Below are 16848 nucleotides of genomic sequence, written 5' to 3' on the forward strand. Positions count from 1 at the left end.
ACCCAATATTGCGCAAGGGTCTACTATTTTAGATGGTCCCTTCCAATTCTTGATATTAAAAACACCCAATATTACACACGAGTCTACTATTTTAGATGGTCCCTTTATTTTCTTAATATTTGTGTCCAAATCAAATGAGACAACTAAATTGAATTGAAGGAAATACAAATTAGCGAGATAGAGAAGTACCTATTAATCAGCTTTAACAAATGACTAGTTTATTTTCTCCGTCTATAAGAAATTGGCATAGTAGTGTACTACATAAAGCTTAAAAATAGTGGGACCATTTAAAATATGTGATTGATATTAAGAATAATTAAAATATATGGATAAGAAGAAAAGAAAATAATAAAAATATTTTTATTAAAGAAAATTCACTAATACTTTATTGAGACTATTTATTGGTAAGACCACTTATTAATGGGTTGACCCATTAATTAAAAATAATAACACATAAAAAATAAAAAATAAAAAAAGACCCTGTTAATTTCCAAAACTAAACATATTGTCTTGTAAAATACATTGTCTATTAGAATGTCATTTAATTATTTAATATTGTTTAAAAAAACTGGTCTTATATGAGACCATCTTACGGTGAGACGACTTCAAAACAAGAAGTCTATAGCTAAATGTTTTTATTACTGGGCTATTTAACCAAAATATAAAACATGTCTTACGGTGAGATCGTCTCATACAACAACAATTTGCGTTTTTAAAATATAAATAATTCATCTAAATTAAAAGAGACGGACTAACTTCTATACCAGTATTATGGATAACTAATGATTCCACATCAATTAATTATTTGTGTTTGATTTATCCTTATCTCTTAATTAAATTACTATTATAATTAGTGGCCCTTTCCAAAAATCTATCGACATGGGCTATTAGAGTTTATGACCCTAGTCTCTTTGAGAGACGTATCTCAAGCCCAATTTATTAAAGATTAATATTTATTTACCGTATTTTTAATGACTACTTACATTATCCTTAATACTTATTTACCATATCCTTAATACCTACTTTCAACATCTTAAATCTCTACTTACATTATTCTTAATACCTACTTACAATATTCTAAAATATATATGATGGACCGACCAAATTAGAGACAGTCTCTCACAAGAATTTGTGATGAGCCAAAAGAGATAATTAACACACTTTTTATCTAATTGGTGACTTTTACTTTGGTATATTCACTTATGAAAATTTTTTCAAACATACTTTTATAATTTTTTCATTCACACATTTGCATAATTTATCACTGTATAATTTTAAGGACAGAAAAAGTAATTACAACACTAAATGCAAAACATTTTTTGGTTAATTATCATAAACAATCAACATTTAATAAACTAGCTTAATTAAAATGATGGGTTTTAGTGAAATATTATAGATAGAATTATATTAAAAAAATAATAAAATAAAATCAATAAAAAAGTTAAATAGCAAATGGAGCAAAATGAAAGAAACATATCTATTAATACTTGATTCAAATTAAATATTATACAATGGAAAGTGTCAAATTCCAAGTAACTACAAAAACCACCTAACACTCAAACCATTAATTTATAAAATTAAAAGGACACCACATTTCTCACAAATGACATCATAAACGGCCTTAGTCTACACTACATAATTTTTTTGTTCCATTTACAGTCAAAACCATTAGAAAAATTTTCCTAATCACATCTTTGATTCCTAAATAATCCTCCAACCATTGAATTGCGTGAATATAATTAAAAATAATAAAAAAAAAAACATGAATAAAAAGTTTAAAAAATGGCAGAAATAATACCTAAAATAAAAATATTACAAATTTAATAAAATAAACTAAAATAATTAGTATCAGTTGACAATCTCTTATAGACTGAAGGATTATAAATTTTGTGACCTATGTTTTGATATTCAAACTTAGCTTGCATTGTTAGAAATTTAGAAAGTTAGTTTGGAAAGGTAGTTGGATCAAAGCAAAAGAATTGTTATATACAACAAAATTCCACTACCACTAGTCCACCACTATATCCTATCATCCTATCAAAAGGGTGCTTTTTCTATTGTGAAAAGAGCTTACCAATTACCAATCATCAAAACATGGGATTACAAAAGGGAGAGTTGTTGGTTAAATTACCAAAATACCCACCAACCGTGCCGCCATCGGCACCGCCACGACGTAGGTGGAGTAGCTATACAAGGAGGGAGATTGACAAGTTTTGGAAGAAGAAAAGAGTTGAAGAAGAACAACACTTTCTTGCTGCTATTAAAGCTGCTGCACGTCTTAGAGCTTCTCATTTCTCTGTAATTATTTTTCTATTTTATCATCATCAGCGACTTTGCGCTTTAATCATTAATTTAAACTTTTGATTGTGTTGGTTACATGATATTATGTACATCTGTATACAAGAAAGACGTCTCTCAAATCCAATTCATTAAAATTTAAAGCCTACTCTTACTCAATATTTTCCTTTATATATTAACCCATCAAATAACAAGAATTTGTGTTATTATATTTATATGTTGGCTTTATTTGTGTTTTGTACAGGATGAGGATTATATGATATTTTTAGAAAGTTTAGAGAATATTAAGAACAATGAAAAGGATGATACCAATATCAGTCACATGACATGTTGTGAAAATGATCAAGAGATTCGTGTTGGAGTTAAGGATTGGTAAGTATTTCACTATTTTCTGGATTTATGATAGAGTATATAAAATTAATCTCCGTTAATTATGAGTTAAATTAAATAGTTTTAATTTGTTTGTTATATTTCGATAATAAAAATTTTTAATTTTGATTAAATTGTGTGATAGCTAGTTAAGAAATAAATTGAAACCAACGGCGCAATTGAGAATTAGAGTTTTTAACTTAAATGAACGATTGAAGAACAAAAAGAGTAATTGTTAATTATTTAATATGAATCTAAAATTAGACATTGTTAGTGTCTAGAGCTAAGATCATTAAGTGGATTTCAGATCTTTTAGATATTATTGGAGAACTGGAATCACAAAGATAAAAAGTCAACTTTGTTGTTGATTAGTTATCTTTAGGGGTGTTATGGTATGGGAACGAATATAAAATGTAATGGAAAGGAAAATGATAAAGAGGAGTAAAGGTAAGAGTATGGGTTGTAGTTATATGTTGTTTGGTATGAAAATATAAGGAAAATACTTAATTGATCATAGAAAGGGAATTTGTTACTTGACATAAATGAATGGCAACAAAGTAAGGGTATCCATTACCCTCAAGAAAGAGATTGAGTTAACCTAATATTATACCAAATACATATGTGGAGTAATGATAATTGAATCCCTTACTTAGTATTAAAAAGTTCATACCAAACACCCCTTAGGGTATAGATTATGATGATCAAATTGACTGAAGATAATGAGGAGATAATTGCCATTTGATAAAAAGAAAATGATTCATTAAAGCATTTTCCTTTTTCATGATAAGGACTTGATGCCTGGTTGATTAGTTTTATATCTTAGTAGCAAACTGACTTGTAGTTGTACCCAATTGCTTCTGGTGTATAATTGTTGCAAAATAACAGTATATTTTATATGTGATCATATATTTAAAAAATAGAGAAATATTGTCTAATATAGCCGAATTTTATTAGAATTGTGTACATTTAATTCTCTTTTTTTGTAAATAATTTTCTCTTTTACTTTGTAACATTTTATTTTGAATAAAGTCCAAACTACTATCTTTAATTTTGACTCACCTTTTAACTTCTCTTTTTCAATTATATCCGATCCACACAATTTTAATATTTTTATAATTTTTTTATTATTTCTCATAATAACAATCTCATGGGGACAAAAAGAATGTAGACCCAGAGTAATAACACTTCCATTAAAGAATTTGTATTAAATATTAAATAAATAATATTGGTAAATGTAGGTGGACAAAGAGCAAATATGCATACTTGAACCAACCAGCGCTAGGAAACGCAAGTCATCCAAATAGAAGATCAAACTACAAACCAGACAGCATTTGGTTCTACAAAAATCCTTCCTCAATGGGAAATAATTCCTCAACTCAAAGTGTTTATCTTGGGGTGTACTAAATTGCACCTTATATTCCTTCCAATTTCCATGCACCTAAATTATATATGTATCGCATCAATATTATTCTCTCTGTTTCTAAGAAATTGCAACAATATGAAATTACAAAATGAAAAGTGTTGCAATTTCTTTGGACACGGAGTAATTCCAACACATGCTTACTCTTTCTTGTAAGTGATAGAAAGAGGAAAGCATTATAAAGTTTGGTGATTGGTGTATATAAGTATAACTATGATTGTATTAGACATGCTTTTCCTTGATTTGTAATTCTTATTGCTTTGTAAATAAATTGTGTTTGTTATTTGGACATGTACTCCAAACATGTTTTGATGAAGAAAACACAAAATTGAAGAATTGGGCTTGTGATAGACCATAGTAGTCATATGCTAGTATGATCCATGTCCAACTCTACTCAATAATAAGCACAAATGAAGAAAAATTGAAATCATTAAGTCAAAAAATAAAAAAAAGAATTAAATAATACCAATTTCATAATTATTTCAAAAGTAAGCGTGAAAATACTAAATTTGAGGTTTGGAATTATTCGCAGTTACTAACTGGAATAGGCAAATAGGACAAAATAGTTGTTCGCAGTTACTAACTGCAAACAGCTATTTTTGTCCTATTTGCCTGTTCGCAGTTAGTAACTGTGAACAACTCCAAACTTTAAGTTTAAAATTTTCACGCTTATTTTTTGAATAAGTTTAAAAGTTAGATTATTTAATTTATTTTTTTTGATTTTTTGACTTAAACATTTCAAATTTTCCACAAATGAATATGTTACAATTTACGATTTTGACAATGCCACCGACATCACTTAGAAAACACATTGGTTTGACCATATTCCAAAATATGAGTTATGATTAGTTATTTTTGTAGATTACTTTTGTAATCTTGTGTTAATTAAGTTTTTTCAAAAATCAACAATTATTTATATTCCTTTATTTATAATTTGAGAGCAATATTTTTATTTGGGTTGGTAAACAAATACATTTACAAATTTGGTTAACCACATAAATTAATAAATAATAATATTAAAAATATGTAACCTTGAGGCGCCAAGTTTCAAAAACAAATTTTCCTTTTTCTAATCTATTGTTAGTTCAATCTTTAACTTTTTTTTTATTTTTATTGTTTATATTTTAAAAATAAATACTCCATAAATAAATAAAATAAATTTAAGTGTCTTTGAATTTTTCTTTTTCATATACACAGTGTGGAGTAAAAATTGAAAATTTTCATAAAAGGCTTTGTGGAATTTCAAAAATTATATAACTTTAAACACTAAACATATACTACATAATTTAATATTCAGAACTCTAATTTTTCAAGACTATATAATTAAATATGTTGAACATGCTAACCTTCCTTGCATATACACCAAAATTATGCCCTTTGAAAAATAAAATCTTTACAACTAAGTTGCTACTACCAAAAACATGGAAGAAGTAATCATGCACCAAGACTTGGCTATAATTCCTAAGCTCTTTCAAAACCCAACAACTTATGAAAAGAAAGCTTGAATCATTAATTATCATGGCAACTCTCTTAACTTGCACACACTTTCATCTTCCTTATAACCGACCCACAAATTCTAGGATAACAAATTATGTATCATCATTTCCAATCAAGAATCAAAATGATATTCCTTCACCCAAATTTAGACTTCCCAATTCAGCTCAAAAAATCCAAGAAAGTCTAGCAAAATATGAGTTGAAGTTACAAACTAAGAATCTTTGTACCTTAATAGAAAATGGATGTTTGAAAGATGCACTCAAGATGTTTGATAAAATGCTCAAGAGAGATACTTTTGTGTGGAATGTAATAATAAGAGCTCTGGTTGATGTTGGTTTATACGACAAGGCTATTTGTTATTATCAAAGAATGCAATTTGATGGGGTTAATGCAGATTATTTGACTTACCCTTTTGTGATTACAGCTTGTTCTTGGTTGTTATTAATGGATGACGGAGACAAAGTTCAAGCTAAAGTGATAAAAACAGGATTAAGTGAGGATCTTTACATCTGTAATGCACTGATTGCAATGTATTCAAAACTTGGTTTTATGGAATATAGTGAGAGATTATTCAATGAAATGGTAGTTAAGGATTTAGTATCATGGAATTCAATGATTAGTGGGTATGTTTCGGTTAATGATGGGTGTAACGCGCTCCTGTATTTTCGCAATATGCAGGTGTTTGGCATGATCCCTGATAGATTTAGCATAATAAGTGCTCTTAATGCTTGTTGTATCAATAGTTTTCTAGAGAAAGGGAAGGAAATTCATAGCTATTTGATCAAAATTGGCCTTAAAATGGATGTTATGGTACAAACCACATTGATTGACATGTATAGTAAGTGTCACGATTTAGGTTATGCTGAAAGGTATTTCATTGGCATAGATCGGATGAATATTGGAGCTTGGAACGCTATGATAAGTGGGTATGTCTTACATGAAATGCCCTTTGAAGCATTTTCTTCCTTGAAGAAAATACAGGAGGATTATAAGTTAGTTCCTGATGAGATCACATTGATAAACTTACTTCCCGCTTGTGCTCAAACGCGCTCTCTTCTGCACGGTAAATCTGTTCATGGTTTTGCTGTCAGGAAAGGTTTTATTGCTCATGTAGTTTTGGAGACTGCATTGATTGATATGTATGGAAAGTGTCGAAAACTGGAATGTGCCGAGCTTCTATTCAACCAAATGAAGTCAAAAACCTCGATATCATGGAACGTTATGGTTGCAGCTTATGTGCAGAATGAGAGTTATAAAGAGGGCTTAGAACTGTTCAAAGGCTTCTTGAAAGCCAATCTTGAACCTGATGCCGTGATTCTTGCTAGCGTTCTGCCTGCCTATGCTGAATTAGCTTCCTTAAGAGAAGGTGAGCAAATTCACAGTTATGTTATCAAATCATGCCTTATATTCAATCCTTATATTGAGAATGCAATCATTTATATGTATGCCAAAATCGGAGACCTCATTAGTGCACGTAAAATATTCGATAGTCTGTTGTTTAAGGACGATGTTGTTTCTTGGAACACTATCATCATGGCGTATGCCTTGTATGGTTTCGGAACTGAATCCATAGACTTATTCAATACCATGCTATCTAAGGGAATTCACCCAAATGCAAGTACTTTTGTGTCATTATTATCGTCTTGTAGCATTTCGGGTATGTTTGAAGAGGGTTGGAAGTACTTCAAACTAATGAAATGGGATTATGGTATTGACCCTGAAATCGAGCACTATGGATGTATGGTTGATCTTCTAGGTCGTCAAGGAAACTTAGATTTAGCCTTGCGTTTCATCGAGGAAATGCCTTTATTACCGACTTCTAGGATATGGGGATCTTTACTATCGGCGTGTAGAGCCAAGAAAAGTATCGAAATAGCTGAGCTTGCAGCAAGGTATATCCTATCCGTAGATCATAATAATACAGGCTGTTACGTATTACTTTCGAATTTGTATGCTGAATTGGGAATGTGGGCAGATGTAGAGAGGATTAACTACATTATGAAGCAAGAGGGATTAGAAAGAACAGTTGGGTTTAGCACAATTGAGATTCAGGGAAAGATTAGTAGGTTTGTTAATTACGATCAATTTCATGAGAAAATTGGTGTGATTTATGATGCATTAGCTATTATTTCGAGGAAGATCGAGGACGTGGTGTATGTTCAGAACTCGATGAAGTTTGATCCTGCGAAATTAGCGAAGAAAAGGGCGAAATCCCCTGCAGTTCATAGTGTCAGATTAGCTATCACATTCGGTTTGATCTCTACCGTTTTAGGAATACCTGTTCTAGTTAGGAAGAACATCAGATTGTGTGAAGATTGTCACACTGCTGCTAAGAAAATTTCAGAAATCACTCGACGAGAAATTATAGTCGGAGATTCAAAGATTTTTCATCGTTTCAAATACGGGAAATGCTCATGTGGAGATTATTGGTGATGGGTAAGTTAATCCTGATCGTGAAATGCAGTCTCGACTGTTCAAAACAGGCCTGAAATTCTTCCCAATTCCGGCCAATACTCAGATCAGCTGTATTGTATAGTTGTAAAGAATATAAGGTGTACAATACATAAATGTAACTTGTAAGATTATATAAACACAGAACTTAGTGAAGTTTGAGATTAATCTAACATTGAAATTCCTATTTAAATTTGTTAACAATGATTGGTGCAATATCAACTGTTGAGTCTCAAGTCCTAACGTGGAGAAAATAAGAAAGAGTTAATAAGCATGTAAATGATCAAATTTAAATTAGTATGTGATCTTTTGAGAAAATACACAAAAACAAATTTGCACATACTTAACCAAATTTGAATGATGTCATAATAATGCAGATCATTCTTGCACCTTTTTTTTTTATAAACACTGATTGACTTTTGGCTTCTGGCTTTGTCCTTTTAGTTGGTTAAACAACAAAAAAATATTTGATAAAAAAAGCTTTGAAGCCAACTAAAAAGCTTGCTTTTAGTTAAGGTAAAACCAAAAATTTGTTTAAAGTAACACTTTTATCGGCTTTTGACTTTTTGACTCATTTTTCCTCTAATAAAATACCAATAACTAAAAATTAATTTTTATAGAAAATCTTCATAACAGCTAACTTAAACAACATATTTAACAATAAGTTAATCAGCGAATACTCTTTCACCTTGTCAAATCAATGGATACCAACAATCTAAACAAGCTTTAATGGCATCCATCTAAAGCATAGAATTTACTTTAACAAGTGTGGGATGTGGGAAGAACAATCTTCCTGAAAGACCCATCAACATCCATGAAGATAATTGACAGATATTTTTCATAAGGTGGACCGTGGAGTGTGGACCATGGGCCCAACTCTATGATGGAACTCACGTAATAATATTCTTAAAAAGATATCCTCTTCTTTTTCAAAGAAATCATGATACATTTATCGGTGTGATAAGAGCTTATTTTTCTTCCATTAATTCTCTCCCCTGATAGAAATTATCTAGTCTACCTCAAATAAAAATATAAAAAAACTTGATAAAGAAACCCTATAATTTAAATAATTTATAAAACCAAAATATGAGTTTGTGATTCGTAAATGATTTCAAAATATTATACGAGGTTAAAACCAAAAAAAGTATATAAGGTCTAAAACTTCATTAGTTAAGTGAAACTAATGTCGATACTGGTACTTGAACGATAATATATGTCAAACTTTTTAAAGATATTCAAATATATGATGATTGTTTTTATCGTTACTTGAAACTTGAAAGTAATATATGTCATATTGTGTATTCGCACAGGTTTTTATATATCTAGTTTAAACATAAAAGAATGAGAAATAGTGCAAGATTAAATGTTACTGTTATATATCTGTTTGTTTCAAAAATAGATTAGCTATCAAATTTCTTCATCTGTCCTTTTGAATTCGCAATTAAATGACATTTTTTCTCATAATATGTTATTAATATAACGCTTTTAAATTATCAGTTTTAGTAGTAAACTCAAATAGATACCGAAATTTTTGACAACATGACAAATGGATTATGGATAACATATAATTTTTTTAAAAAGGTGACGTGTAAACTATGTTATCCTTTTGGACCAACATGGATGTAATTTTAGATCAATTTGATTAGTCTATTAGTTATACTTATCTCATCACAAAGGGAAACCTCATCATTCATAATATTATCATTATAGAGGAAACAAGAATTGCAAGTGTTGTCTGATCTTCAAAATCGTGCACGTTACACAATTATAATAATAAACGTTTTTTTCTTGTTTTTTTATAACACTCCATCTATCTTTTTAAATTTTGTATTATTTTTTATTTTAGTTTAGTGATAATTATTTAATTCAATAGCTACAAATTTATATTTTATGTTCTTCTTAACTAGCTAATTTATTTATATCATCTACTTATTTTGTATCTGATCATTCTCTACCTCAATTTTTCGAAGTAATATACAAGGGGCAAAAGAACAAAACATTGTTATATTTGTCCGGTGAGTGGACCTCAAGCTTCGTATTACATGACAACCATTCCTTTTTTTCCTTTAATCATTTTTTTCATAATTTAAAATTATATTTATACAAAATAGATGAAATTTAAGTTGGTTTCATGCATTTAAGTTTACAAATTTTTTTTTATTACAAGGAGACGAGTACCAATTTCTATTACAAGGACATTATCTTGTCACGTTTATAATATACAATTTTATTTTTATGTGTGAACTATGTACAAGTCCAAACGTAAAATTCATACTCATATTTACTTGGAAGGGTTGATCCTTTTCTTGAGAGTATTTTAAATATATTTATACATTTCTGCTAGGTAAATAGTTTTTCTAGCTTTATGATTAGTCAAACAGTTCAAAGTAAAATTTACATTGCTTTAAATCCAACTAAAAAGCAAATTTAAAGCAAAATTTACATTTAAATATGTATAAAACTGTCCATACTCGCGGTCGGTTATTAGGTCCAAGATCCTTCCCTCTCAAATTTGAAGACCCAAAATATTCACTTTGTTACTAGTTGGTCAAAGGCTCAAAGTATATGGCTATAGGTAAAGATAGTTTGAAACAAATATTAAAAGTGAGAATTAATGGCAAATTAGCAAAGGTAAAATCTCTAAATTCAAAGGTAATCAACTATAAATAAATAATTAAATTTTACATAATTACAAATGCAAAGTTAAAATGAACAAATAATAAGTAACAAAGACTGTATGACACTATGACCCAAAAATTAATATAAATTAAAATTAGAATTTCTCTAATGCACATCTAATTTTACAAATTTATTTTTTACCACGTTAATTTTTTTTTATTGTAACTTCAAATATAGTCTCTAAAATTATTTTATAGGAGTATTTTACGATTTATACTGCTTCAAAATTAAGTGTTTATGAATAATGCACAAAATTTAAGAGTAGATATCATTCTACATTACTTTATTATTGGATCAAGATTAAAATAAACCAAAGGCTACACCAAAAAAATTGAACAAAAAGGAAAAAAACTTACAAAAATTATTTTTTTTAAAAAAACCCTCAAAGTTACAATTTTTCTTTCTCCAAATATTCACCCCATACTTTCTAAAAACTTCATAGCCCAACAAACCATAATGGGCCATTTCAAAAAAAATAAAATAAAATAATGGGACAAATATTTTGGTACGGACAGACTACTCTGTACCAAAAATCACAGGAGTAATACGAGGAACCACATAATCAACGCCTATAATTTGATCATCATCAACTTTAATCTTATCAATCAACAATCTCATCATATCTTCATACTCTTCACTTGCATCAAGTTCATTTAAATCAGGGAACACCACAAGTGACGCCACACTGAATCCTTTCCCACGTTCTGAAAAATTCTCTCCATAACTCATTTGCGCAAAACTCCCTATACTTTCTTTTATTTTTTTTAACCCCTCAATTAACTTTTCCTTTTCTTCTTCAGTTTCAACTTTAAAGAAAGTAAATCTCATACCCGACCCGGGTCTTGGAACCGTCGGACCCGATAGATTAACGGGCCAATCCACAGCCATAACATCTTCACAAATGGGTTTAACAAAAGAGTTAACAACTGACACGTGTTGGTCACAGAGCGTGTAGTGAGAAAGGTCAGCACGTGTGGAGTAACGGGCATGAAGCATGTGAGTGAATCTGAGAGAAGAAGGGAGTGATCTAGTACGGAGGATAGGACCAGAAGTAAGGTATAGCACAGAATCAAGTGAATTTAAACCGTTGAGATTGTTGATCATAGCTTTGACATTTGATGGATCTTGATCTTGTTCTTGATCTTTGATGTTGAAGAGTACCACGTGTTCGATGATCTCAGATAATTCTGATGATGGTGATGAAGAGATTTCCATGGTGGTTTTTTTGAGTGGTTTTGATGGTGGGAAGATGAGTGAGAAAGAGAAGATGATGAAGATGTGTGAGAGTTTGAGTGGTCTATGAATGGACAAGGCATATACTTTGCTTATTGGTGGTTCCTATATACTATTTGGGTTTTTTTTTTTAAAGATTTTATTTTAGGTACTTCCTATATTTCTTAAAAAAAAATTTATTTTTTATTTTTAGGTATTTTATTTATTATGTTCATAAAAAATTTTCTATTAATATTATAGATTTTAAATGAAAATATCTTTATTCATTCTCATTTTAATATTTTAATAATATATATTATCTCTACATATCTTCCTTTCACTTTTAAGAAGGGAAAGAGTACTAAATTAGTATTTTTTTTTTGTGATCCAATGATATTGAATTAAAGAGAGAAAGACTTTTAGGAGAGGATCGAAAAAATGTGAAAAATGAAATACGATTAAGAGTGGAAATGAATTGTGTTTATAATATTAATACTAATTCTTAAATGAGACAGTCTCACGGTGAGATCATCACTATTGAACTGACCTAATATACGTTTTTTATCTTAAAATGATTACTTATAACGTTAAAATGATCATTTAAATAAGAAAATGATGCAAAATAAATAGCATACTACATAATAGAATTAATGTTATGTATTGATGCTTACATATTTTTCTAGCATTACATATTGATTTTTTAATCTATGTTTTAAATACATTAAGGGCTTAGAGGCCCATAATTTATCTTTTGCCTCTTATTCTTGAAGTATCAAGGCCGATCCAATTGGTAGTTTTTACCCGCCTCTAAAAATGAAAAAAAAAATAATAATAATAAATATTTAAGCCTATCATTATCAACATCTATATAACCTGCATTCTCCCATCCTTTGTTAAGTTATTTCATAATTCTAAAAGAAGAAAAAAAACATTTAAAAATCAAGAATTAGTGAAATGATTAAATGGTGATCCTTTCTCTCTATAATAAGAATTTAATTCATACTCATGATTATAAAAAGAATTATTTTCTTTTCTTCTTAATTTTTTTGAGAAACAGAAAAAGGGCATCAAATTTATCATGCTATGATGATGAGATCATTCTAGAAATAGAAACACTGATCCTAACTTTCATATATATAATTAAAAAAAGATGAAAAAGAGATCACTTATAGAAAGGTAAGCAAACACTTTATCAAGTGGAAAGTCAAACTCAATTGGCTCCACTATTGTGATGATTATGCTACCAAATTGATCTTCCAAATAATCAACTAAACACAAATCGGAACAAAATAAACACCGAGCAAATCATTATTAATCCTCATAAAAACCATGCCACTATGTTCAGAAATGGAGTATTTTATTTTATTTTTTCTGACAATAAGTAAACTAATATATTTTTTCCCTTTCATTATATGTAACATGTAACTTTTTTAAATAATTTAATAAGTTATTTTAATTATTTAAATTTAAAATTATGTATAATTAATTAAAAATTATAAAAAGTTAATACTATATGTATTATAAATTTATACAATTACATGATTTAAATAAGATTTTAATAGATTATTTTTTTCTCACACATATTAATTAATCTTAATATATAAAATAGATTTGAATGGAGAATAGTATACAAAAATTGTGTAGCATGTATGAAGAAGGGAAAAAGTAATACAAGAATTTGTGTAGCATGTATCCCTAACATTAACTCTAGGTTGAAGTATGAAAATAAATTACATTGAATCATAATTTATTAATTTATTAGTATAAAAACCCGTGTATTGTACAGATTTTTAAATACGTTAATATTTTGATGAAATTTAAGACTAATAAAAATATTAAATGAAGGTGGGTTATAAAGTTTTACATATGTATATTGTAATTGAAAAGGAATTAAATACAAAATAAACCCAAAATAGGTTCTTAATAAATAGTTTGTTTTGAACACCTCTATATATACTACATTCTCAGTACGATGACTGAAACAGCACAAACCAACGCAATTAGTGTAATAACACTGTTTACAAAGCACAACGGAAGTCTCATAGAAGTCTGGGTTGAATCCGACATGTGGCTCGATAGCCACAGCAAACCAATACCAGAGTATTTTAAAACTTTACAAAATTTTATTATAATAATAATTACAAACCATTCATAAGCTAAGTTTATACATTAAAAAAATATCTAAATCTTTTAATTTTACAACCACATGATTCTTTAAAATGTCATTAGAAGTTAACTATCGTGAAATAACGCCCTCGCTATCGCGACACATAACACATATGAGCAGCAAAAGTCCATCCATATTAGAGTTGACCTGAAAGTGGATCTATCCCCGTAAGGGATAGGCCCCATCAAAGACCGTCAACAATTGAATTGTTGAGTAATCCAACAAACTATTACATTTATATATAAGTCATTAACAAACATCTCCAATCAAATTCCTTGCTCAATTGGTAACTATCTATAAACGTTATTTTATCCAAATCCAAACTCTTTTAAAACACCGTTTGGTATCGACATAAATACGGCTATGAACAAGTTAATAGCGAAATCAAAATACGGCTATTATTTTACAAGTTAATAGCGAAACAATACGACAAATGGAACATATGATTTCATTGCGAAATAAACAAAACTTTATATACCAAACGTATTTATTCAAAACTCATATTAAAATAATAATGTAACAACATTTTAAAACGTGGAAATATAATGGACCGTCAGGAAGTAGGCTTGATCTAAATCCTGAGAACATGGGTGATCGTCATCACCGAAAATACGGTTCTTGCAAGAACGAAACGGGATCAGGGACTCGAGACCGATCCGAATGACCATTACCTATTATCAAGCTAAAGGATTTCACAATAATCCGGATATAAATATCCTTGTCAATTCCCAAAAATGGACATTTTTCAATGTCGAACATTTCAATATAAAACGAATCAATAAATCACTTGATTTTCTTTGAAATCAATAACCATAACTCATTTTCATAGTACCATATATTTAAAAGCTCATATTTATAAAGTTGTGAACATACAAAACATAATTTTGATCAAGGACTAGAAGTAAGGTCAAACAAAGTCAAAATCCAAAATTTCGAACACTAAAAATTATACGATTTTTCTCAAATAACAATAGCAGTAATACCACACCTTATAAAACATAACTTGAACTTTGAAATACTTAAATTAAATTTAAAAGATAGTAGTTTGCTTGTAGGTTACCTTTCTATACCATGAATAACAATCAACATATAAAATACCAATCAATTCTCATCAACGTGTAAATGTAACATCCCGGCCTAACGGACCGCTAGTGACTACTCATAGAGACTATAGACTGGCCCCACAGACCGACACAAGTCTTTCCGGCGCACTTTAACCTCACTCATGTGCACCTAGGAAAACTTCCCAAGAAGTCAACCATCCTAAGATTACTCCCTACCAAGCACGCTTAACTTTGGAGTTTTTAACAAACGGGCTCCCATGAAAAGAAGATACATCTTGTTGATATGAGTAGTCTATCAATCCTTTTAAATCTCAATCTGGGGTATCACACTCACCCCCAGTTAGGAATACAACATCCTCATCGGACCGCAGTTTCAGGATCTTTTCCCTCGCAAGGTGCACTGAACAGTAATCAGCCACAATCGCAGGGTTGTTCTGATACCATTTGTAACACCCCAGCCCAACGGACCGCTGGTGACTACTCCTAGAGACTGTTGACTGGCCCACAAACCAACCCTGCGACCGTGACTAATTGTGTGTTTAGTGCACCTAGCGGGGGAAAAGATCCTGAAACTACGGTCCAATGAGGACGTTGTATTCCTAAGTGGGGATGAGTGTGATACCCCAGATTGAGATTTAAAATGATTGATAGACTCCTCATATCAACAAGGTGCATCTTTTTTTCATGGGAGCTCATTTGCTAAGAACTTCACAGTTAAGTGTGTTTGGTGGGGAGAAATCTTAGGATGGGTGACCTTCTGAAAAGTTTTCTCGGGTGCGCACGAGTGAGGCCAAAGTGCGCTTGAAAGACATGTGTTGGTCTGTGTGGCCAATCTACAGTTTCCATGAGTAGTCACCAGTGGTCCGTTGGGCCGGGGTGTTACAGTAAAAGCTTAAGTTACTATCAATGGAGTTTAACCAATTTTACACCAATCTTAAATTCCAAATACCCAACTTATATCATTACCCAAATAATATCAACTAATCAAATACCCAATTGATACTTATGTTCTCAAATTTGATACTAAAACCAAATACCCAAATTAATTAAATAAGAACCTATATATAACACCCGAATTTCCTCCCATCCTTTACAGTTTTGGTTTCGTTAAGAGGTCGGAAATTCAGGGGCACCCCTGAATTTCCGACCCCTCAACGAAATCAAAACCGTAAAGGATGGGAGGAAATTCGGGTGTGTTACACTATAACTCAAATTAACCAATCAATAAAACTCAATTGAGGGATAAATAATAATCCTAAACACTTGATAAAAGGAGTACTCAATTTGAACCCCAAATTTAATTATGAACAAGTAAATCCAAAATGCTATTTTCGGAATTTCAGGACATCCTATTAGTATTTTGAGCATAGCTCTCTCATACGAACTTATTTTGGGGCGATTCAAGTGCCCACGCGACCGCAAGCTTCAAAAGACATGGATGAACTAGCTAACTTCAACACAATATTTAATTACCATTGAAGAACCTTCCAATTTTCAATCTTGAACTTTAATTTGAGTAACAAAATCTCACATTTGATCTTGATAGAAGAATCCTAGTTCTCGTTTCTTCAATAAACCCAAATTTTACACTTGAATTGATACAAAACCCTAACCTTAGTGTTAATTGAAACTTGATGATACTTAATCAATTTGCTTCTAATAACATAGGGCTTTTGATAATCTAAGCAATT

The 16848-nt window shown here is 30.1% G+C and overlaps 3 protein-coding genes across 3 annotated transcripts; 2 read left to right on the forward strand and 1 right to left on the reverse strand.

Annotated features, from left to right (window-relative positions):
• The first annotated feature begins 1759 nt into the window (after positions 1–1759).
• LOC130798445 (uncharacterized) lies at positions 1760–4378 on the forward strand. Its single transcript, XM_057661437.1, has 3 exons — positions 1760–2298; positions 2543–2670; positions 3906–4378. Exons 1-3 carry the CDS (start codon positions 2095–2097, stop codon positions 4069–4071), a joined length of 498 nt encoding a protein of 165 aa, XP_057517420.1. The 5' UTR covers positions 1760–2094; the 3' UTR covers positions 4072–4378.
• Positions 4379–5434: 1056 nt separating this feature from the next.
• LOC130798455 (pentatricopeptide repeat-containing protein At4g35130, chloroplastic) lies at positions 5435–8288 on the forward strand. The gene has a single exon (XM_057661448.1). It carries the CDS (start codon positions 5576–5578, stop codon positions 8015–8017), a length of 2442 nt encoding a protein of 813 aa, XP_057517431.1. The 5' UTR covers positions 5435–5575; the 3' UTR covers positions 8018–8288.
• A 2732-nt stretch (positions 8289–11020) lies between these two features.
• LOC130798464 (stress-response A/B barrel domain-containing protein UP3-like) lies at positions 11021–12043 on the reverse strand. Its single transcript, XM_057661458.1, has one exon. The coding sequence runs from the start codon at positions 11927–11929 to the stop codon at positions 11231–11233; it is 699 nt and encodes a 232-aa protein (XP_057517441.1). The 5' UTR covers positions 11930–12043; the 3' UTR covers positions 11021–11230.
• Positions 12044–16848: the final 4805 nt, after the last annotated feature.

Source organism: Amaranthus tricolor, chromosome 1 (genome assembly GCF_026212465.1).
Source record: "Amaranthus tricolor cultivar Red isolate AtriRed21 chromosome 1, ASM2621246v1, whole genome shotgun sequence".
NCBI classification, from domain to species: domain Eukaryota; kingdom Viridiplantae; phylum Streptophyta; class Magnoliopsida; order Caryophyllales; family Amaranthaceae; genus Amaranthus; species Amaranthus tricolor.